Source organism: Triplophysa dalaica, chromosome 3 (assembly GCF_015846415.1).
Source record: "Triplophysa dalaica isolate WHDGS20190420 chromosome 3, ASM1584641v1, whole genome shotgun sequence".
Lineage (NCBI taxonomy): Eukaryota > Metazoa > Chordata > Actinopteri > Cypriniformes > Nemacheilidae > Triplophysa > Triplophysa dalaica.
The window spans coordinates 787,053-812,048 of NC_079544.1; the positions used below are offsets into that span (position 1 = coordinate 787,053).

At 41.2% G+C, this 24,996-nt stretch overlaps 1 protein-coding gene across 14 annotated transcripts; it reads right to left on the reverse strand.

Annotated features, from left to right (window-relative positions):
• Positions 1 to 228: 228 nt before the first annotated feature.
• On the reverse strand, positions 229 to 24,957 carry tcf3a (transcription factor 3a). Of its 14 annotated transcripts, none has more exons than XM_056742932.1 (21): positions 24,398 to 24,957; positions 20,882 to 20,991; positions 20,422 to 20,485; positions 14,467 to 14,537; positions 13,662 to 13,728; positions 12,994 to 13,028; positions 12,813 to 12,900; positions 11,317 to 11,375; positions 10,484 to 10,562; positions 10,197 to 10,291; positions 8,719 to 8,863; positions 8,565 to 8,626; positions 7,687 to 7,765; positions 7,507 to 7,583; positions 7,240 to 7,422; positions 7,068 to 7,170; positions 6,849 to 6,981; positions 6,707 to 6,763; positions 3,830 to 4,056; positions 3,094 to 3,213; positions 229 to 2,231 (listed from the first exon to the last, which is right to left on the reverse strand). In XM_056742932.1, the coding sequence occupies exons 2-20, from the start codon at positions 20,933 to 20,935 to the stop codon at positions 3,101 to 3,103; spliced, it is 1,791 nt and encodes a 596-aa protein (XP_056598910.1). In that variant the 5' UTR covers positions 20,936 to 20,991; positions 24,398 to 24,957; the 3' UTR covers positions 229 to 2,231; positions 3,094 to 3,100. The 14 variants fall into 14 exon arrangements, with proteins under 14 accessions (XP_056598910.1, XP_056598909.1, XP_056598908.1 ...); XM_056742931.1 differs by having other exon boundaries at positions 3,830 to 4,059; XM_056742930.1 differs by lacking the exon at positions 3,830 to 4,056 and adding an exon at positions 6,301 to 6,545 and having other exon boundaries at positions 8,565 to 8,623; positions 24,398 to 24,956.
• Between the last annotated feature and the right edge of the window lie 39 nt (positions 24,958 to 24,996).

Below are 24,996 nucleotides of genomic sequence, written 5' to 3' on the forward strand. Positions count from 1 at the left end.
AAGCCTGGTCTGTGATTATCTTTGCTGGATTTACACATATATTCACGTATTTGCACTACACCGCTGCAACATTCTCCATTGCTGGGTATTTAAACTGTAGCTGGTATTTATCACTTTTTGTGAATAATTTCTGTATTGTCATTTTAGCCAGGCGATCCATGTGACTATCTTGGTAAATCAATATCGAAACATCAAAAACATGTCACACAACTCATTCACACGAACAGATCAGCGTTTACAAAGAAAGTACTTTATTTTGCTCAGAGGAGCAAGAATTCACTTAACATACATCTGGAATTCTGATGTCCCTCTTCATGTGAATTTATAAAATATTCTCAAGTGAAGCCACAAGACTGTTTGAGTAAAAACCCGACTGACTCCAGGATAAAACTGAACAGAAGAGATGCAGGCACGAGTACATAATCACTCCCCATCAGGAGAATGCAGAAGGCCACTCTCGCTCCTTTAAGAGTTAATAAACCAGAACAATTCATATAATCGTCTTTTACTTGTAAAAGACGATGTTAGTACAAATAAAGAAAAAGAAAATGATCTCTAGAGATAAACTCAGTACTGTGCTTCCTTTCGTTTTGGAACCAAAAACGTGACGTCTACCAATGAAACCGCTGTTGGCGTGATTTCGAATCTGGGCACAAACACAGTGATCGTTTTGCCTTATAAACGATAAGGAATATCTTTGTGCGAGAACGCTAAATTGGCATCTCTATCTTATACGTCGGAAAAAAGACCGATCATCATTCCACACGCTCCCGTTATAAAAAGAGATCAGAATTACAACAGAAATATGAAACATCATTTGTTCCTGGCATACTTCAGCACTAGATTCATCTAACATTTTAATCAACACAGATAATAACAAAAACAAATAAGTAAACACACAAACATTTAACAGAACTTTATAAAAAAGTAATAAAAAAAAATGAAAAAGTTTTACAACCCAAGGGTCATATTGTAAAAATTTCACAATCTAGACTTTCTCTACGTTGTGTAGAAACATTGACAAGAAGTGGCAGCAAATTCAGTTTTGGACGAATCGTTAATGTCGATAAAATGCACAAGCACCCCTGACATTTTAGCAACGATCGGATAATAAATCCGTTCGTGACGTGTGCGAGCAGACATCTGCTCGAGAGAAATCAAAGCTCGGTTCAGCTTCTGATCATTTCATCTACTCGGAAAGAGATGACACGTTGCTGAAATGCTCAAACGTTCAGTCGTGAAGTGGTGTTCTGCAGGTGATGCATGTCTGCTTCAGTTTGTAAAGAGAGAAAAGCAATAGCTCGTAAAGAAAAAAAAAATCAAGACTAAGCATCATGCAGCGCTTTCCAAAAGGCTACTAAAGAAGGGGAAAGAAAAACATTTCACTCCAAAATCAAAAAGAAAACATCAATAATATTTTGCACGTTTAGGACTATTGGCAGTGTGGCATTTTATGACAATTTAAGCTCATGTTCCTCTTTAAAATCCGAACGACTGTAATGCTGTACTGTATTTAACCTACAGTTTTATTTTACAATCACACACCGATTTAATTTCCCATCGATCTGAATTAAAATAGTGACGACTCGACATATATGTTCTCTATCGTTCAATTCATGAGAACGGAGATGAAGATGCGGGCCTCATAAATGGGCTTCATTTAAGCGAAACCGCATCTCTCTAGATGTCCAGGTGAAATATCAGCTTTGTGTGTTCCTGACAGATTTCACGGATTCAATCGGTGGCGAAATGCGAACTGACCATGGGTTCAATTTCTACGTCTTCGACACAAAGCGGTACAAAAGAAAGTCGACTCGACTACGTGTTTTACAAAAAAATGAATCGTGTTCCCTCAGCGGAGCTTGACCTTGTGTTTAATACAAAAGGCTCATGGGTAGATGCATATGTGCTATATAACAGCACACTGTAAATGTTAGTCAACAGCAGGGTTTTTCCAGACCCTTCAAACGCTGTTTCTAATGTGTGTGATATCCATTAATGGTCCATGACGTCGATTGCATGTGTGTTTATGTGTGTGTGTCGAGTACAAACTTACTGTAGAGCCACACGAGCAGCTCAAGTGTGTATGTACTGTGTGTATGCGTGTGTAAGAGTCTCTCAACACATCTGTTTATAATATATAAATCAAGAATGTGTGTGTATGTGTGTAGACACTGGATCTATAACAGGAAGATTAAGGCCACGTCAACGGAGAGCTTGTCATCCATCATCTGAGGAGGAGAAAAAAAGACATTAAAACCCAAGAAATGCATTTCAATGTCAAGTCTCAAATCATCATAAGTCCGGCTGTTGTTACTACAATCTTAATGTTAATTATGTTGAAATGCAAAAATTGATATTATTTAATTATATTATTAAATATATTATTTAATGAAGTTATTATTATTAATAAAACTTAACTAAACCTGAAATAAAAATAAATTAAACTGAACAGAAAAATTACGACGAAGAAATGGATGAACATAACAGAAATTAAATAAAAACATCCATTGAAAATATAATTAAACCAAAAGAAAAGAAAAAAGAAATGCTTTATGATATTTACCTATAAATGAAGAGTTCGTTTCTAAAATGAGACAACTCAGTTTAAATTTTGTTAAAAAATCTTGTTTTTATTGTGCATTACAATTAATATCAATCAAACTGCAGTTTTTATTTATTTAGTCCATAATACCCCCCCAAAAAACACAGCTAAAATTTTTTAAAACAGTTCTCATATTGAAACAAACTCTTCAAATAATCTATTTTAACATCATATCTAATGCACAATAGTAAAGTGTTCACTAGTATTTACTGTAATTAAATCAATTGTATTTCTTTATTATTTTATATTCTTATGTATCTTTGACTTTCGTGATTTTAAATCATCATATTTTAAAGATCGCTGACTGTTCCTGTTATTTGTATTCATTAGGCATCTCCTTGCCCTTTTTACTGGACATTATTTCTAAATAAAGCACTTTGAATTACACCCGTGCTGACATCTGCTCTATAAACAAACACATAGATATAAATAATAATGAATAAGGATGAAAATCCCTGTTCACAGTTTGGTAAAGTGAAATGACGGACCTATACGTTACATATGGCTGTGTCCATCTCCGCCCAAACCGGACAACATCTGAGGATCTCCTGTGACTTTCTCTTCTTCTCTCCTCTTCAGACACGCGGCCTTTGGGTTCAGATTACGCTCTGAACAGAAGAAACATTCATTACAGACGTGAAATCGTGTCCAGCGAGTGTCTGCTTTCAGACTACAGAGACCGGCACAAAAACACTGAAGCATGAAGACAGAGCGGTGTTCCTCAAACAAGATCCTTGTTCAGAGCGCTCTGTTCCGTTCATTCTTTCATCATTTATTCATCCTTGTGACGTGTCAAACCTGCATGACGTACTTTTCTTTCAGAACACAAATAAAGATATTTTACAGAACGAACAACACTGAACCCCTTTGACTTCCAGTGTATGAACACAAAACCCCCCTCGGGACATTTCTCAAAATATCTTCTTTTGTGTTCCACCGAAAAACGACATACACACAGATTTACAAACACGTGAGGATGGGTTAAACGATCCCTTTAAATAGAAGCACTGAGGATGTTGATCCAGGAACACCCGAGTTATTCACATCAAACAGGGTGAAAGGAAGATGAAGAGAAGCGGAGGTCGGTGCCGCAGACGTCACGGCACACAGTAAAGCCAGAGAACACTGAACGATGCAGAAGAGCGGTGACAGCGGCAGGTGTGTTTGCTGATTCTTGGCAGAACGCTGGCGGTGTTTGTGTGTCGAGGGGCGGGATGCTCCTACCTCGCACCTGTCTCTCCAGACCCAGGATGACCTGCACAGCCTGCTGGAGGATGATGAGTTTGGTCTGAGCTTTGTCGCACTTCAGGTGCAGCTGACACATGCGGCCAAGCTCCCTGAACGCTTCGTTAATGTCCCGTACGCGTACTCTCTCCCGGGCGTTATTGGCATGCCGACGCTCCCGCTCGCGCTGCTCCTTCTCCTCCACCGTGAGGCCCTCGTCCGACACGCTGCTGCCAGGACGACCAGGCGCTAGTTAATACCTTCATCTAGTTTGTTCTACTATGACATAACCTTGCCTCACAAAGAATCTTTGTGAACTCAAGTGGATAAGCTTTACAGAGCTTCCACAAAGATTTTACATGTGGCGAGCAATTGCTCGCTAATAAACGCAACCGAAGAATAAGACAAAAAACTTGTGTTATGCAGAACGTGAAGGAAAACCCGGAGAGATGATAGGCTGTGCCGATGGAGGATCCAGCAGAGGTGCAGAGAGCAGTCCCTTATGCGTTTACGTTCGGTAATCTCAGTGGATTCGGGGAGACCTGTGGGAGCTGCCGCACAATGAGACAGAGCGAGATATAAGACGAGAGGACAGCGAGACGAGATCAGAGAGACGCGCCATCTGCCAAGAACCGCACAGACACACACACTGCCACCGAGACGGCCGGACAGAAGACAGGATGAGGTGAATGCCACAGTCTCATCGTAAACGCATCCCGGTGGCGAGATGCATTTATACGGCATGAGACTGAGATCGCCGCCGCCATCTGCGGATAAAAGAGCTGAGGGACGGGTGAAGAGATGGTGAAAGAAAACAACCTGGCATACGAGGGTTAAACATGGCAGGGCATGCGGGCAGAGATCAGATTGTTATCAGGTACAAAGCAAGTCGACGGTGAGCCGGGTTAAAGCCTGTGGAGAGAGAGAGGCCCGATGACGGAGAGTTACACACATGCTGTCACGCTGCTGATGAGGATGAAGAGATGCAAAACACGAAGACAGAAATGACAAAAGCATAACTAGGACATGAAAGCAGGTTATGGTATGGTACAGTAAAGTCAGCAGGTTTCCTTATAGCATTACAGATACAACTATAGGTGAATCTTGCCATATATCAATGTTAAAGGAACACTCCACTTTTTTGGGAAATATGCTTATTCTCCAACTCCCCAGAGTTAATAAGTTGAGTTATAGCATTTTGGAATTTATTCAACTGATCTCCGGGTCTGGCGAGAACATATTTAGCATAGCTTATCAAAGATCATTGAATCCACTTAGACCAGAAGCATCGCGTTCAAAAATTACTAAAGAGTTTTGATATTTTTTCCTATTTAAAAACTATATCGTGTGCTAAGACCAAAAGTTGCGATATGATTAACTCCCTTTCCTTCTGAATAATCAAGGAAGTTTGCTGCCATAAAATTAGTCCCCAGATGCGCCCACTCGAAACTCTTTGGGTATTTTTGAACGCAATGCTACTGCTCTAATTAGATTCAATGATCTATGCTAAGCTATTCGGAAAGTGCTATCGGCAGTTAGATCGGCTGAATAGATTTCAAAACAGTAAAACTCAACTTATTTACTCTAGGGGAGTTGAAGAATGAGCCTACTTCCAAAAAAGTGTTCCTTTAAGAGCTTTTTTAAGATGGGGCAAAATCTTAACAGAGATGCACCGATGTATCGGCCACCGATATTGGATTAATTGGCAATAGCATGAAATGGTAGCTAATAATGAACTACATAGAAGCAATGGTTGGAGCAAAATAATTTCAAATACCAGCTGCACAGCCTTTATGTTTAAGTCAAATATTTAGTGAGTTTAGGTTGCTAAAATAAATATCGGATAGCAAATATCACCTTTGAAGATTGTCATGTTGTCTTATTGTATTTTATCTCTGAACATGAATTGGAACCATTTAACTATTTAAATCAACTTAATTTAATGCAGAAAAAACTAGCTAGTATTGCAAAGTACTATGCAATTGACCAATATCGATATCAAACGATAATTGTTTGTTAAAATTGGTATCGGCCCCAAACAAATCCTATCGGTAAATCCCTGTAAATTACTAATCGTTTTGATTTGGGTTTTTCATGCCAGTTCAAAAGCAGGTGAGATGAATGTAAAGCAGAAACACAGGATAAACAAGCGACAGAAACATGCAGAACCAGCGAACCACGACAGTCCCACAATCACCCTAAACAGGCACCCGTGTTGAGCATGGGGAGGTCGGAGGACTCCGTCTCTTTTGCTTCCGAAAGCATGATGCACAACTATAAAAGGAATGTTTCAGGTTCAATACAACAAAGATGAGCAAAAAAACGAATCGAAACGCACCCTCGTGTTTGACGCTAGAGTAACGTGCTTCATCTGTAGATAATATTGAACCCGGAACATCCCGCGGCCTCCGCCCCCCCCGAACCACAGCCAGATCTCCCCGCTGTCCGCTCACTGATCTGAGGTCACTGACCTCTAACTTGCTGCTCCAGGTTGAGAATAACGTTAACGGCCTGATGCAGGATGAGAAGTTTGGTCTGCGGTTTCTCATTGCTTAGGTGCAGCTGACACATGCGGCCCAATTCTTTGAAGGCCTCGTTGATGTCGCGCACGCGCAAACGCTCGCGGGCGTTATTGGCCACGCGTCTCTCTTTCTCCCGCTCCGCCTTCACCTCCACCGGCAAATCCTCATCGTCCTCGTCATCCTCGTCGTCTTGACTTGACAGAGGAACACAAGGGGTTACAGCAAAACAACCAATGCAGGGAAGAACACGTGCGTAATGGCGGTGTGAATTTCTCTTGCCGAATTAGTACAGTTATACAAAGGTGTTTTTAACAAACGCATCTGTCGACAGCAGATATGTGCATACTTTACATACTTTAACAACACGAGATGCTTCTCCAGGTTTTCAATCACTGCCACGAGTGATGACTGTCTGTTAAAAACAACTCGACATTCAGTTTCACAGCACAAAAGGTTATTTTTCCCAACCAATATACGAAACGTTACGAAGTAGGTACCTTGATCGCGTGCGACTCTTTCCGTCTTTCTCCGATTTGTCCCCAATGGACACGTTCTCGTCGTCTTCGTTGTCTTCGTTCTTTATATCGGAGCTGGAGGCGTGAGACGAGCGAGAGAGACCCCCCGAAAGACCTGTCCCGGCACACAGAAACCATTCACTCACAATGTACTTGACGATAAAATCCCTCCACAAACCTCACAGAAAGATCGGCACTGACCAGTGAATCCCTCGGACTGGGATGTGGGTGGAGCCTGGTGACTGCCGTGAAGCCCTTGCAGAAGAGCGGGTAAACCTGTAGAGTCGTCGCTGTGGTTTGCCATCTGGAAGAATCGAGCATCGTCAACGCTGAGATCAAAAAACAACAATACGCCGGTTGGGGTGAAACTCACCAGGCCCTGCAGTCGATTGACGAGCCCGAAGGCTTGACTAATGGAGCCCAGAGCCGCAGCCGCGCCCGCATGACCGGAGACGGAAGCGCTCAAACTCTGCAGATCCGCAACCAGGCCCTCTGCGCCGACTGCGTGATTCCTCAACACGTGCAGCGCTTCACCCAGACGGTCATCCATCTTACTCTACAAACAGGAGAAACCAGTGAAACCGTGCAGGGATGACACCCATGCGTTGTTTTATAAAGTCTGGTGTGGTGATGGGCGTACAGATGTTTGAAGTCCTGGCTCAAAACCAGGCGACGGAGCAGCTTGAGATGAACCTTTGGACCACTGAGATGCTGAGGCTGCGGTCAGGAACACAAAGAGACGTCAAGCATGCTTAAATGTGTCCAGACGCTCTCACACAACAGATGGTGCCAGAGAGACGTTCACAGAGAGAAAACTCACCGGCAACATTTGAAGGAGAACCAACAGGAGGGGACGGAGTGGAAGGGAAGCTGCCTCCGTTATTGTCCGAGGAATATATCTAAACGGACATCAAGATAAAGATTTCAGAAGGATTCACACTACAGAATGAAAAACAAAACATAACATCATATCTAAAAGAAAAATGTCAGGTATTGATGACACAAACACATCAGGCAGTACAATCTCATCCAATGGTGCATCGCATAAAGGAGCAGTTCACTTTCAAAATAATATTGATGATCATTTACTCACTCACATGTCATCCAAGATGTTTATGTATTTGTGTCTTAAGTGTAAAAGAAATGAAGGTTTTTGATGAAAACATTCCAGGATTTTTCTCAATATAGTGGACTTCAAATGGTTGAAGGTCAGAATGACAGTTTCAGTGCAGCTTCAAAGGACCTTAAACCACCAGACCATGAAAAAAGCTCTTTTGATGTAGGCGGAAGTATCGAGTCTGGGTTTACAAGTTGAACGTGCAAGTTTTCAATGTAGCTACTTATTTTGTGAAGTCATGAACGCAGATCGCAGAACAGAGCAAGGCATGTATTTGTGATTATAAAACGCATACGTTTTAAATTTTTATAAAATGAGCGATGGTTTCACTAGATAAGAGCTTTATTCATGGTCTGGTCTGGTTTAAAGTCCTTTGAAGCTGCACTGAAACTGTCATTTTAACCAACCATTTGAAGTTCACAATATGGAGAAAAATCCTGGAATGTTTTCATCAAAAAACTTCATTTCTTTTACACTAAAGACACAAATACATAAACGTCTTGGATGACATGTGAGTGAGTAAATGATAAGTAACATTTATTTTGAAAGTGAACTACTCCTTTAAATGATAATGGACTTACCGAGGCCAGTGCTTTTCCGATCTCTGCGCCCGAGCTCACCGCGTTCCCAGCTCTGTTCGCTGCTATGATAAAGAGAGAAAGGGTCATTTAAACCGCTGGAAACAAATGGCAGCAAGTCACGGGTCTGTGGTCAAGTCAGGGTGGAAAGTCTTACCCATGATGCTCTCTGTTCCGTTTATGGGCGGCGTGTGGTTGGGAACTCCGTATCCAGCAGAAGCGGTGTGGAAGGTCGCCGGTATGCTGACATCGCTCCCGTGTAGAGGGTAGTTCTGAGGGGACAGGGGCAGCGGCTGGCGCTTCTGCACGCACACACACACACACAAACTCTCTCTTAGTCATTCAACCTCACTACACACTTCGGTTACGTCTCTACATCTGCTCAAGTGCTCAAACAGCCCTGACTCAACATCACAGAAGTGCTTTTCCACATGAAACTCATCTCATCAAACAGCAAAAACACTGCGGTGATGTCATCGGGGGCTGTTTTTAACCAATGAAAATCAGACCATACTGCCGGTCCTTCGAACAGGGCATGACATTCACAGGGCCGTATTCACAAAACATTCTTAAGAAGAAAATTCTTCTTAACTGACAAAACCTTATATTCAAAATTAAGAAAACAATTAGGAATGTTTCCTATTCCTTTTTAAAACGGTTCTTAATTTCTCAAGATTGATCTTATTATGATATAATAACGATAAGGTCTAGATCCCTTTTTGAAACAAAGAGACTCGAAACCAAGAGGGTCACAAGTATATTGCCGTAGTATTAATTCATTTAAAACATACACTTATTTAACGTTTGCTAACATATTAACTAACATGCGCTCGTAAATGTCATTTAATGCTAATACAGTATACACTCACCTAAAGAATTATTAGGAACACCTGTTCAATTTCTCATAATTGTAATTATGGTGGTGGTGTAATGATGTGGGGGATGTTTTCTTGGCACACTTTAGGCCCCTTGGTGCCAATTGGGCATCGTTTAAATGCCACGACATACCTGAGCATTGTTTCTGACCATGTCCATCCATTTATGACCACCATGTACCCATCCTCTGATGGCTACTTCCAGCAGGATAATGCACCATGTCACAAAGCTCCAATCATTTCAAATTGGTTTCTTGAACATGACAATGAGTTCACTGTACTAAAATGGCCCCACAGTCACCAGATCTCAACCCAATAGAGCATCTTTGGGATGTGGTGGAACGGGAGCTTCGTGCATCCCACAAATCTCCATCAACTGCAAGATGCTATCCTATCAATATGGGCCAACATTTCTAAAGAATGCTTTCAGCACCTTGTTGAATCAATGCCACGTAGAATTAAGGCAGTTCTGAAGGCGAAAGGGGGTCAAACACAGTATTAGTATGGTGACCTGATAATCCTGTAGGTGAGTGTATATATATGCTATACAAGTATGCGATTTGCTTGTTACTTTCATAAAGTTTATTAGATAAACATCTATAGTTACCACGTGAGCAAGCGATAAGAACCACATAAGAACCGTCTTAGATTTTGTCTTAAGAACAGTTTCTGGAATACGGCCCCTGGTGCACCGTTAGAAGTTTGAAATGCCCGATTCCAAACTGATGTGAAGTGTGCGTCGCAGATGTGATTCTCTCACCTGTGTGCTCATGAATGGGGCTGGCTGAGCGATGTGAGGAGAGTTATTCATAACAGGTGAATATCCAGATTGTCCCCAGTGTTCTGGAATCCCTTCTGTTAACAAGACAGTGTGAGTATCCACAAATCAAGAACACCATGTCTGGATAAACCCGTGACGTACACGGGACAACAGAGATCTCTTAATAATCTGCAGCTTGCGTTAATCAATCTATAAAGAGATTCAAGAATGTTCTCTGGAACAGTGCAGATGTGTGTGTGTGAGCAGTTTAATCAGCACATACACACCCTGCATGTAAAAGGGGTAGAGGTTTCCGGGTTTGGATCCGGGGTTGTAGTCATCGCTTGTGGCGCCTTGATACACCTGCCGGGCGAAACAAATAAAGACCAAACTCGATGTCACAAAGAGCGAGGATCTCCAGCAAGACTCGCGAGTTAAGATGGTGGAGAGACAGGGAAAATAAACACGCCGAGATTCATTCCCAATTACAAAGCCATCTGCCCGTTCCTGGAGATCAGCCAACACCGCAGACAGCTGGAGACGCGCGGAGAAGGCCAGAGGAACATTTTTAAGCAAAAAGAGAAATAGACGGAGAAGAAGAGACCCACGAAGGGAGCAACAGCATTTTTAGATGTCGTGGAAAATGTGAGGCACCGGCTTGACGAGAGGACGAAAAAAGGGGTCACCACCAATGTTCGGGTGACCCGTGCTCATTAGGTTAAATTCATAAATTCTGATGCGATGAATAATGTACAGCCTGCGGCACAGACACTGCCATACGTCTTCATTATATGTGAAACGCAGCATAATTATGTGGCACAGCCAACAGCCTACATTTCACTCTGGATGACAGAAGCCGGTTTACACACAGGAAGACGACAAGGCATGCTGACCAGACACTGTTGCCCACGGCAACGGCCCAAGACCTCTGAGGTATAAGAGGATGAGCACTTGGGCCGTGCCGGTTAAGCCAACAGTGTGCGTGTGTGTGTGTGTGTGTGGGGGGGGGGAGGGGTGTTTTGAATGCACACGCATGCATGAATGCACGACTGCATAAACAACAAATGCGACCATAGAAGGAAGAGAGAATATCTGCACATATCTGTGCGGCGACACTCACCGATGAGACCGATGACGGCAGGCCGGGAGGAACCTTACGGATCTTTTTAGGCGGTGCATCTGAAACGAGAAACATCATTTAGACTTTAGCGCCGGTTATCATGAACGATGATAGAAGACAAACACAAGCGCGATCTGGGTATAGATGAAATGATTCCATATGATTCAGATTCGCAAGAATCACGATTCCATTATGTTCTCGATTAGATTCGATTAAGGCTTATTTACGGTAATACAAAAACTACAGATGAAATTGGTTTATAAATGAGATGTGTATTCAATTCTCAGTTTCAAACACATATGAAATCTTTGATTCTAAAAGATCAGGTCTATCACATGTGGCTTTATCAGGTTAACTCGCATTTAAAATACCAGAAAATAAATATAGAGCTGTATGCATCACGCAGGCCGGTATGATGGGGTGTATTAGGTCTGTTATAGTGTAGTAAATACATTTTCTCTAAGGCTATTTTCAAAATAAACAAGGTTTAGTACTATCAGTTTAAGAGGCTGTTTACACAAGACCATATTCAACTAAAAATTGAAAACCTTTTATTCATTTTGGCTGTTTGTTTACACGAAAACGACAACATTTGAAAATGGATCTTAAAGTGCAAGTTTTTGAAAATGACGGCATTATCGTTTCGGTGTAAACTCTGAAGACGGCGTTTGCGTGTTACATGTTCAGTCTGACAGCGTGTGAGAGTATTGTCCAGACAATAACGGCCCCGTCCATGCTGCATGTTTGTGCTGCGTGTCCCATTATCATGGGTCTCATTAGCAAAAATAAATTTCCCACACCACTACAACCAGCGGAGAAATAGTATTTTCTAAACACACATACACGACGACAAAGTGTACTAAAAGCACTTTATAGCGCAACAGCGCCACCCACTGGCCTGCATCACACATCGTTTTTATTTATTTTCCCAAATCCGTGTAACTGCAGAGCGTTTTGATAACGCTGCGTGTATGTGAAACTTTTCTGTTTTTTAATGTGCAAACATACAAGGTCTGAAATTTTTGTATGAGTTTCTTTTTTCTGAGATTTGCCGCACGTTTGTATGGTGTCACTTCATTGTCAAAACACGCAGGAAAATATTTAGAATTTTTTTATGACAGACAAAAACATCGGAGACGGTGAATAAATGTGGTTGACACAATGTGAGGTCATATTTTGTTTTTTTTACAGATGCAAATTTTAGATTCTATGTGCAATGGGCTTAAATCTGAAGTCATACCCCAAACAGACAATAGACATGATGTGTACCGTGGTCATAAAACAGAATACGCTTCACGTGCTTTTACATTCAGCACATGCGTGATCTTCGTTCGTTCAATTCTTTTCTTCGACGTTTATGAAGTGGACAATCAAGTGAATGTCTAGTCTTCTAAACTCTGTTTGTAAGCATCGTCTTTGGCGGCACAAGGCATGGACCGACTCAAAACAAGGCAACATGTATCAAACCGACAGACATCATCCTCAGCTGGTCTCACCTATGTTGGAGTCCGGCAACCTCCTGCGGTTGTTATGAGCGCTGTACACATCTGAACCAGACACCATATCACCTGACAGGAGCTGTGACTAAAAGAAAACATGACAGGACAGAGATCAGACACCAGACAAGAGGATAAAACCCCAAAATAGACTTATTAACAGCCCGAGTGTAAAACATACCTGCGTGCCAAACGGGTAAACTCGCTCAGATTTACCTGTAACACACATCAGACACACAATCACATCAATGACTCACATTTAAAAAATCATAAACCAACTAAAACATGAATAAAATGAGGGTGGGATGTGAATAAATGTCACGTAAACATCTAGGAGAGCTCAGGTGAGGTGTGCTGGGTGGTTTATAGGTAAAAGACCGGAAACATACAACTTCTCTCATAATAAATGCCTGTGTGGTAATTTAGCCCCCATTCTGTTTGTTTCTGGATGTCTGGGGGTCACCCTGCTTTAAACCTGTGGGAGGGGCCGGGCGACATGGATTAACCCCCCTCTTCCGTGACAGAAATCCCTGCGTGACCTAAACCAGCTCAGGACAGCGGGATATTTCATGGGTTTTGTGCCCGGCGCGTGGTTCAACTTCACAGGCTGATAAAGGGGTCAGATTAGGGCTGGCCGATTACAAACCACGACGCAACAAACACACATTAACCAGCAGATATTCTCATGTCTCTAAAATTCCCAAAATATCAACATAACAGTACTAATTTCATATCAAACATATTAACAAAAGATGTCAAACAAATGTGATGCGAGATTAAAATGTGGTGTGTTAGGGATTTCTCTTTTTGAAGCAGAGTGCTGAAGAGTAAACCGTGCGGGTAACTTACCGTCAAGGCCCAAATTGTACAAAGGAGACGAAGTCATTCCATCGTCAGGATAATGATCTGCATACGCCTAATGCACACAAACACAAGCGATGTAAGTCACATGAACATACTGAAGGTTCAGGTAAAACAGAAGAAGAAACTACTAGAAAGTCTTTATCGGACCGACCGAAATATTTTCAATCCAAACTAGATCTTTTCTCTTTTCACTTACCAGCCCGGGTAAAGATAACATAAGAACATTTCAGCTATTTTATCTGAAAAGTGAACTATTGTCACATGCTAATTTAGTATCTAACCCTAACCCTAAATGGAGAAAAGCGCTAAATAAATGGAATAAAATGGTGACAGGTGAGAGACAAGTTAATCTCACACAAAGGCCGTACATACGCTACGCGACAGTTTCTTTAAAAAACAACATGCGTGGCCTGACAAACAACGTGATTAAGTCTGTGTCCTTTTGGAATAAGGTTGGAGAGACAAATCATAACACAGAATCTGCTAACAGGACTCCACGGATATCACAGTGTACGTGATGATTTGCTAATCAGAAGCTACAAACACTCCTGAAGTATAAAACATTACACATTTTTTGTATGTAAATGTTCTTTTAAAGCAAAGCTTGAGCAGGGATGATGGATGGAGCGCCCACAGTCACATGATCAGGTGTAAAGCATAGCAACAATATCAGCACAGAAATAAGATGATGATCTGTAAACATATCTTTGCTCATTTCTGCATTTCATTCAGGGTATTTTTGTGCTGTGTACCGATGCGTGGATGCATGGGCGAGTGTGTGTGTTCTTACTCGTATGTTGTAGGAGGGACTGTTGGATTCTCCCGAGCCCCAGGAGCCTGGGCCGTTTCTTTCATCCAATCCTGAAAGAGTAAAAAGATTGAAACGCATGAACATCACATAACTACTCCAACAACAGTCTACACGTTCAATAAACCTTGTTGGCATGTGCGATCCCTGGCTTGACATCAGAACGATTGATGCTGAAATAATCAATCTCACGTTCATAAATGTACAGGTCAGATTATTCCAGTTTTCAGGTTTGTTTTTTGCGAGCGGACTCGAGATGACCCGTCAAACAAACCTCTGAGGTTTCATATCCACCGACGTGCAGTAAACATCGTTGAAAAAAGCACTTCGGCGAGGCACTAAATCTCAAAATGTAGCGACACGTGAAGCTTGATGCGCTGGAGATGCACAGAAGGGAAACATTTGAAAGATTGATGGTGCAGAAATTTCCTGAAACCTCACCCCCCTCCCCGTCGGCGCCTTAACGCTCGCACACATCTCTGGAGAGATGTGGCTTAATTGTGCGCTGATTTGCATAATTGTGCATATTAATGAGGCCTCGGCTTATGAATATTCATATTTTTTGTTTTGTTGTCTAATTAAAAGGGGGGATGGGGGGGCAAGATGACAGCGACGGCGATCGAGCAGAACAGAAGCAGAGCGGACGAGTGAATTGTGACTCTGGAGCCATTGCCGTGACAACCGCGATCTACGGGCGGGGCCTGTGATCGCTGTGTCAGCAAATTCAATAAAGCGACACGGGACGACGTAGCACACGCTGTGGAACAACACACACCACTGACGGAGCATAACCTGCAAAACAGGAAAGAATTATTCAAGCACTCGCTGAGACTCTAGAGCTTACCGAGACGTTTATTATTCTACACGTTCAACAATAGCAGGACTTCCTGGAGACGATGAACAATCCGACGGCTCACATCTATTTAAAGATTCGGTTTAAAACCTGTAAACCGTCGACAAAGCATTTTAATATTGCTGATGCTCCTGACCCCAAACGGACAAGACGTCGGTACTTAATACGTGCCATCTTAATAATCACATCTAGCTCAAGGCTATTGGTGCTTTTCCACTGCATGGTACGACTTGGCTCAGTTCATTTCACTTCGGCTCAGTTTGCTTTTCAACTGCAGTTTAGAACCGCTTCACAGTATAGTATAATATAACTATAAATTTATCGTCATGGTAGTGAAGCCACTACTCCCGTAGCATCATCGTAAACGCGACACAAACACGCAACACAGGAGTTATGGACCACATCAATACAGCTAAATACTTCTAAAAACACCAGAGAGTTTGAGAAAGCTGAAAGCAAAGAGAAAACATCGATTGTTTGGATTGCTCGCGGCGCACGAGTGTAAACTAACGTAGCATTTAGCATTGCGTTTAGCATCTCAATCTCTATATTAGTCATGAAGCATTTAACGAAATGCCAATATTATGTTTTAAAATGAGTATTCTTGTGTTGAAAATCCAATGACGCTTTTAACGATTCTCTCTGCCCAATCAGTGATCTGGGTGTTAACACATCACATTTTGGTATCGGTACGGTACGCTTGGAACCTCAACCGAGGTGGTACCAAAAAAAGTACTAGGCACTTTACACATTGGAAAACTCTCCAAAAGTGAGCTAAACCGCACCAGTGCAGTGGGGAAAATCGTCATGTGTGTACTTTGCCAATACAAAGCCCATCTCCTATGGAAACATGTTTTTCATTGTAGTTAAACCACAGCAAGCACGACTGAACCATTATCTCACCAAAGTAACCATGGTTGATATAGAATACTCCTATTCAAACTATGGTGATACGAAGTCCAATTTGTCAACGTAAAAACATGGTACCTATACTTTTATTATACTTTAAATCAATTAAAACAAAATACATAAATCTCAAAATAAACGGCCTCTTAAATGTATTTCCTAAACCTTTTAATTTCAATAACATTTTATTTTTTTGCAGACATGTCAACCTACAATACTTTACAGTCTTTTAAGATTCCCAATTTTGGCCAAAAACAAAGAGAGAATCTCACGTTTTAGTCACTGAAAGAGGCAATCCTGAATGCACTACCCCGGCATGCTGGACTAGTTAAAGGATATCATTCATTGATAATTATTTTTTTATTCATTGAAATATACTCAAAACTAATGAATGTAACTAGACAAACTTGAAACTGAAAAGTATGACTGTTTAAAAATAATGGAACCAGGTGGAGGAAAACCCCCCAAAAAGCTCAAAAGTTGACGTTTTTAGCCTTTCAGTTTTTTGGTTGTTTTGGCATCACGTTGACTTTAAGAGCGTTTCAGGTATAGGGGAAGTGAGACGGGTATTTACAGAGATCCGTGACGGGTGGGAGACAGAGAGAAACGAAAGACGGCTAATACTGTGAAATACCACGAAGAAACAACGGGAGGGTGATGATATGTCAACGCGGTTTGAAAAAAACTCAAAAATAGATGAGATCCATATTCATAAGCACGCTGAATATTCTCTCCAATTAACAGAGCTGATTAGAAGACGGAAAAGTGAAGAAATTCATTCTGGTTCTTCTGCAGACGGCCATAAAAATCTGGTCACATTAAAAGCGAGTGGCTGAAGTTTGGAGACATTCCCCTCTGCACCTGAATAAACAAAACTTTGCTCGCCGGGTCCAATAAAAATCGTCTACAGCTGATCTACATGTGCAGACTTCATAAGCATGTTTAGCGTGACCATTTCTCACGCTTTAGTGCAAGTCATCAAAACTATGAATGAACGCAATGGAAACACGGGAATCCAAAAACAACGACTTCTCATGTGTGCTGAACACACTTTTACGGCTTAAGTCGTGTACATGAAACAGACAGAGTGTGTATCTGGGTTAAGCGTTTAAGACGTAAGCCTTTCAATCAAGAGGTTTTTAAGATCGTGAGAAGCAAATTTTGCATGCGTTACAAGTCAAATCCTACGCTTCTTAAAGGAGTAGTTCACTTTCAAAATAAGTGTTGATGATCATTTACTCACCCTCATGTCATCCAAGATTTTTATGTATTTGTTTCTTTAGTGGAAAAGAAATGATTTTTGATGAAAACATTCCAGGATTTTTCTCCAATAGGTTAGGGATAAGGCTAACGATACCAGACTATGAATATAGGTCTTATCTAGCAAAAGATCGGTCATTAAAAAAAACGTATATGTTTTATAAACACTATTTTTCGCCTTACTCTGTTCTGCGAAGCGCGTTTGTGACTTCACATAATTCGTAATTACGTTGAAAACTTGCACGTTTAACTGGTAAAAACTGGCTTGGTACTTCTGCCTACGTCAAGCATGACCTTTTCAATGTTATTACGTATTAGGTGACGTCACGAACGTGCACCGCAGAACAGAGCAAGGCGAGTATTTGTGTTTTATAAAGCAAATACAATTGAATTTTTTATTAAATGATAATAAATAAATGAGCCATGGTTTCACTAGATAAGACATTTATTCATGGTCTGGTGTGGTTTAAAGCCCTTTGAAGTTACTGAAACAGATTAATTTGTCAAGCGATCCGAGCATTTTAAACTTTAAACCACGTATGCCATCAAAACCTCACACTGAGGAAGGAGTCCGTCCCTGATGCGTGAGAACCAAAATAACACTCTTCTTTCCAAACGATTCGTTATGAATCTTTGTGACTTCTGTCCTATGTTTCACACTACCTGCCCGTACAGACGTGTTAATTACACGGCACAATAGAGGCGGTACACCCAGCCGTTCTGCCTGGAGGGCGCTGAGAGCGAGTCGTTAGCTCATGGAGTGAGTCAGGACGCATACATTCACACCAGAGAGCTGAGCTGTAATTATGTGAAGTGAAACGCTGGAACTGAGCGAGTCACACTTGAGTCATGGACTACAAGGGTCCTAGACGCACAAACACAACACAACATCATGTTACTACACAGGACATTCTCTGAAGCAAACGCAAGTACTCTAACTCTCTTGGAGTGACTCATAACCTTTGGTTCATCTCAATACAGCCTGTAGATCTTAAGATGCATGATATTGGTTATGAGCTCGGGGTGGGCATCGCATTGAACGTTTATACAACATTAATCAGAACTAAGCTGTGTCCGAATTCACCCCCTATGACCTATATAGTGCACTATTTCTGGTGTCCGCCATTTTGTAGTGCTGTCCGAATTCTGAGTGAACAACTCATTCCCTACTTTTAACCCATAACCCACTCTGATTTGGACAATCATTCACTCACTCACTATTTCTCATGAGACGGCGCAAATCGACCGCTTGATTACTGTCACCTGGAGGAAAGTGATCGTTTAATGCCACGAACGTACGTTTATACACTGGTGTTGGTTCTTGTTGAAAGTTAATATTGTTTTTCGTTTCATACTCCTTTCTAATTTATTTATTTAACACAAAAGTCTTTCGTTTCCGATTTCCTTATTTCTTTATTTTAAGCAACCGTTTTTCGTATCGTCTTCCTTAATCGTTTCTTATTTATTTAACAACCGTTTTTCGTTTCGTATTCCTTTCTTATGGTTTCTTATTCATTAAGAAAAAGGTTTTTGTTTCGTATTCACTTTTTTATTTATATGTTTTTGCACAGTGTGTGCATTAATCACTCGTTTTGTTAATAAAGACAATTTATTAAACGTAAATGTTTTTTATTTTCATTTATTTATTTTTGCTTGATGTGTGTCATTAATCGTTTGATCGCATCTTAAGGGTTATGGTGTTGTATTTTCAATCTTTTTTTACATGGTGTGCAGTGGTTTAGGAAGGTCTGTGTTTAAAAGGCAAATGTTCTTGCACTTTTTTGCAGTTTGGGGTGTTTTTATCAAGAAAGACATTAAACCCACCATTAATTCAAGCAGTTGCCATTCCCGAATCGCTGCCAACTCAAAACAAAGTATTTCAGTCACGGCACGGCCGCATCTTCAACCCCCCCACAGCAAACCCCTCACCCCCAGTGTCACCGGTACAACTGGTGTTTTTACACCTCTATTAACCGGTGGGAAAAATGTAATCACCCCCAAATCCCTAAAAGTAGACTGTTGAAGGAATAGTGAAGGAGTGAAAGAATTCAGACGCAGCTATAGTTATGTTCCAAATATTTTTGTTAAATATATTTCATTAGGTTTCATTGTTTGTTTGTAATTAAGAATTAAATTGAACATTCAGCAACATGCGATATTCCCCAATCCATCTTAGGACACGTAATTGTCAGAACATTTGTCTTTCCTATTCATGCAAAACGGTCTATATTTTTGGACAGAGTTCTGCTGTTATAAATATCTTATTCTCACTTTCAGGTACTCAGAAAATGAAACCCTTGTGGCCAGTAACACCGAAAAGAATCATGACAAACGATCACGCAAATAAAGACAGAATCCTCATCTCTCACATTCACCGCAACGTCGAGACCTTCCATTGACATCAAATGATTTCAATAAATAAAATGACAAAAACCCTTCACACGGTTCTGACTATACACAGAAACTGTAAAATAAACTCTGAAATAAAATCTCTATTGTTCAGATTCCCCGTTAGTCAAATGTCTTTTTTCTACACAAAATACTAAATAACTAGACAAACGTTTACACACTATCTGAGAAAAGCAGGTGATGCATACGGTCGATGGAAGAGAGAGCGAAAGAGAGAGATTGCATTTGGGGATATTGTTGTTCTAGCGAGAGGGGGGTGGCTGTTTGTTTTGATGTTTGTTGACATTGTTTGCAGGGGTGAGAGGAGAAGAATCGTTTCCCATCATCCCCCCATGATGGAAAGCCGACAGCTGAGAACATCAAACAGCTAAAACAATCTCACGGCAATTCCTAACTATTCTACAAGGCAGCGGATTCTTGTGAAAATCTTTCTCTCTTTCTAAAAATTATACAAATTGGCAACTTCGCCGAAGCAATTGTTATTAAAATAATGATGTAAAAGAACCTACCAAACTGAGAGTTGGGTATCGGCGGGCCTCTGGTCTTCCCATTTGACATCGGAGGAGGAAACATCTAGAAGAATCAGACAGACAATCACTTCTGAAGCAAACGCACACTAGGGGTTCTCAAAAACATCAGATTTTCACTTCATACCTCAACCGGACCAACACCATGACCTCTTTTTTAACATGAGGTTAAATTTATGAACATAGAAGGTCATATGGAAATTTTAAGTAGCGCAAGTGGTTGCCATTTGCACATCATTTTTATTGACCTTTCTTTTCAGAACAGAAAATTATTTAATAATAATATTATCATGAAAACATTTCATCTCTCAATTGATACGCATATAAAAATGGCATGTTAACAATTCATCTTTAAAAATTAAACTTCTTGATGTCCTGGATGCGTGAATCCCAAATCCTTTATACCATTCACACGTTATTCAGTACATGACACTCTACTTACAACACTAAAATCCAGCAGGTCGTTTAGTTCCATGTCGGTCCCCACCGTCGTCATTCTGTGCGTCGCAAACAATATCCTTTGTCTGAGTTCTCTCAGGCTTTATAATAATCCTGCAGGGAAAGAGAAGCGTCCTGTGAGATCTTTTAAGAACCCCAAATCACAAAAAAATCATCATAAATGCACAAAACATTTTGGCTGTGACATATCTGTGCCACGTTTGATGCCTTACGACATGCTCCTCCTATGTAACAATATAGCACAACACCTTACACAATTACGTTTGAAAGAACTTTGCCACATTACAGATCTGGGTTTTCCCGGCACACACCACATCAGAGTCTCTGCCCGTGGTTAACCAGAGAGGAAGACCACCGATGAGTCTAGTCCAGGGTCTCACGCCTCAACAACCCACCTTCGCACCTTCAGCTAAACAAACATAGAATACGGGAACTAGATGTTTACTGGAATGAATGCACAAATGGTTTTCAAATCATGGAACGCTGATCTATAAACCATCCCATTATCAAACAACATGAACTACTGCAACAACGAACTGATTAAACTGATGAATGATCCGTGACTTCGATGTAAAGTATTTAAATTTGGCTAATTATTTAACATTCATCAACAGATTTTGGTCCTAAAGTATAACAGGAACAGAAAAATGATTGTTGCACACAGCAAAACAGATAAAGCGCTTCACATCAATTTATGATGAGATGGTTATTTAGAGAACTTTGTGTGTTTCTCCAATGTATTTCTACATCACGTCACATCAGATCAAACATGTGTCAGTGCCACAGCGACATGAACTCCTCACATATCCTGAACCTGTGTGTCACACAGAACAAACGCAGAGCGAGACATCTTCGGCATCATCGGTGTCAATCTACAACACCTTAGTTGGAATTATAATCAGCACCTCAATTCATCAACAGGTACATGATTATTCTCAAATACATTCTAGAATGACAATCTTTACCCCGCATGTCCAGAATAACGCATACCATTTTAAAGGGGTCATATGACACGGCTAAAACAAATATTATTGTTTCTTTAAGATGTAATTTAATAATGTGTATACACCATTTAAGGTTCAAAAACGCTTTATTTTCTCTCGGAAACAGACAGATTTTTTACAAAACTCATCGCTCTAGAAATCGAGGTGGGCTATGGTTGGCCAGTTAACCTGTCTGTAGTGATTGGTTGAATACTGCAAGTGTGTGACGGTAATGTTACGCATCTTAGTATTTAACCGATTGTACTGACAGGTACGCCCACCTTACTCGAGTATACATTGGAGCGGTCTTAAGGTAAGTTTATACTTGTACATCGAACCTGCACCGTAGCCTCTACGCATCGGTTTTAATTTACACTTCTACGTTGTTGTCTGAGTCGACAGGCGATGACCACTAGGCGTCAGTGTCCATGCGCATGTTGTTTGTGTAACCAAGACAAGAGCCGAAGAAGAAGCAGCTCACTTGAGAAGCATTAGCAGTCATAGCGGCAAGTAAACCGTCACTTTTGAGCAGATTGAGATGTTTAATACAGAAGCACAAATAATGTACTAAGAGTCACATTTACTCAAACGCATTTCCAAATAAATTATCTATCAGTTTTTTGACATGAGGAAGGGGTTCAGACAGACCAATCCCAGCACTTGCGGTCCGCCTTGAGTTGATGCGTTGTTCAATTTTTGGGAGGCGCGTATCAGGCTACGCTGTAGGACCTAGCACGAGCATAAACTGAACTTTAGTCAAATCATACCACGAATTGATGTAGAGGTGTGGGGGTGTGGTTACACAAGGCGTTTCAGGCAGGTCTGGGTGAGGATTCGGGTTTTATATAGAATGCATGTTTCGCTTTATGTGTTGAATACATGCATGGGCAATTTAACACACCAAAGACACAGAAAAACACATTCACACCATATGATCCCTTTAAATAATATAATTATCCTGTTATTGACGTTTTTTGTATTACCATAGTTTTTGTTATTACATTGCTGTTGGTTTTAACTCGGTCATAACATCAGATCGTGATGTGGTTATTGTGGCCGATAAAAATCACGATAAGAATATTACCTTATAATAACTTTCTCAGTAGTCAAATCTAACTTTCATTTAGTTTATTTTGTGTTCTCTCTCGTTCAGTTGACGATCACACTCAAAATACAAATGCAAGGGTGGAGAGAGAGTGTCTTACCATCATGACCATGTGTCAACCAGATTCTGACACTGAACTATATTGAATATTATCATACGTGTACATTAAGACAATATCAATAAACACTGTTATTGCTATTTACATCACAATTATGGTCACAACAAATATATTGTGACATCATGGTGCCATTTATGCCCACCATACCAATCCCAATGTGAAATGTCACGGTATTCCCACCGCTTCTTAGTATATGACACCAAGCTAGTGCCATTATAATATTTATATTATCTACCCTGGAGTACAGTATAAACAGCGTGGTACAACACATAAACCCCCTTACACTGCAGAAATAACATGTATGTGCAAGTTTACACATCTACAAGATCAATACATCACAACGAGACCGATCAACAACGTGAAAACTTCAACACGCGTTCATAGATAGTGACCAAGACCCCCCCCCCCCCTCCCGAAACACTGATCGATCCGTGTGCAGGAAATCTCTTATCTACCCCCAATATCCCAAACAAACACATCTGAACAGATAGACCAGGCTTACTATACACTTTACATCGAGCCTATCGCGAGGAAAAAGCGTGAATATCCAGAGAGCATAAAAAGCGACCACACACACACACACACACAGGGCCCTGAACTCCACAACACAAAGGAACACAAGGGCCGCGACGCAAAAGTTTCTAAACTACACGAGCGCGTGGAGAAACACAAAATATATGAGAAATAACAGCAAATGAACAGCACGTGGACGCATCCGTGTGGATTGCGCAGACGACAACAGAGGACGCAGTTCCGTTATTGACAAAAGTTTTAGTTATTTATAAAGTTTAACAAACACCCCAATACAGCGGACGAGCTGTAACGCAAACAAAACGCATCCAAGTACGACATACGGCAGCACTTTTATTATGTAAAATCAACTAAAACTTAAATTCCGTTCAAGTCAAGTGCTAACTTTCGTGCGGCGCTTCTGAACATTAAAAACTTCAAAGTACTCGAATAACTGCTAATGTAACAATCAAAGAGACACTCAACGTTATTTGAAGTGTTGAACATATACTGGAAGTATAAAAATATCAACAAAAAGAGCCACAAAGTAAGTTTTAAACTTGACATTGTTGCCAGTATTGAACAAAGAAGCCGTTTCCCCTGGACTCAAACCCACACACACACACACACACACACACACTGAAGCCTATAGACAAAACACTTCACACACATACACACACTCACAACGAAACAAAAGTTTATTCATTACAGCTCACACGATCGTTTCAAAACACACGTACAATTACACGGATGGATAACCGGATAAAGATGGTTAATATTTACCGTATGTCGCTTCAAGCGCGCGGCATCCAACGGGACAGAGCCGCGCTTCGGTCCGAGAGGAAAAACAGAAAAGTTGGGGGACAAAATTCCCCCCCCTCCGCGTCACGGGTCCCGCAAAACCACGGTGCAAAAACGCGCCCTATTTCACGGGAATCTCGAGCGGTTGGCGTTGGAAGACTTGTTGCAACGCGACGCCGCTCAACCCTCGCTCCGCGCAAACTTATATTCTAATTCTTCTGCGCGCTACCGACGTAACATCTCATCTTCCGAGTAGACATTTTAGCACCGTCCACATTGTCAGCCCAACGGCGTATCCCTCCGCGCTGAGGGGAGACGTTACAGCGGTGTCCGATTTCAAACGCCCAAAAAACTAGGACTGCTCCGTTCGCGGCGTCGCGCCGAGATCAGCCGTCAACGCTACGCAATTCGCATATCAAACGCAAAGAACGACCGATCGCTAATTCAATCTTGACGCGAAGAGGTTTCTCGCATAACTGTTCAGTACTAGACCGACGCGCGGAATGACACGACGCACTAGCGGAGAGAGACGGACTGAGAAAAAGTGCGAGATGGAGCGATAAAGCCAGAGCTTCGGCCAA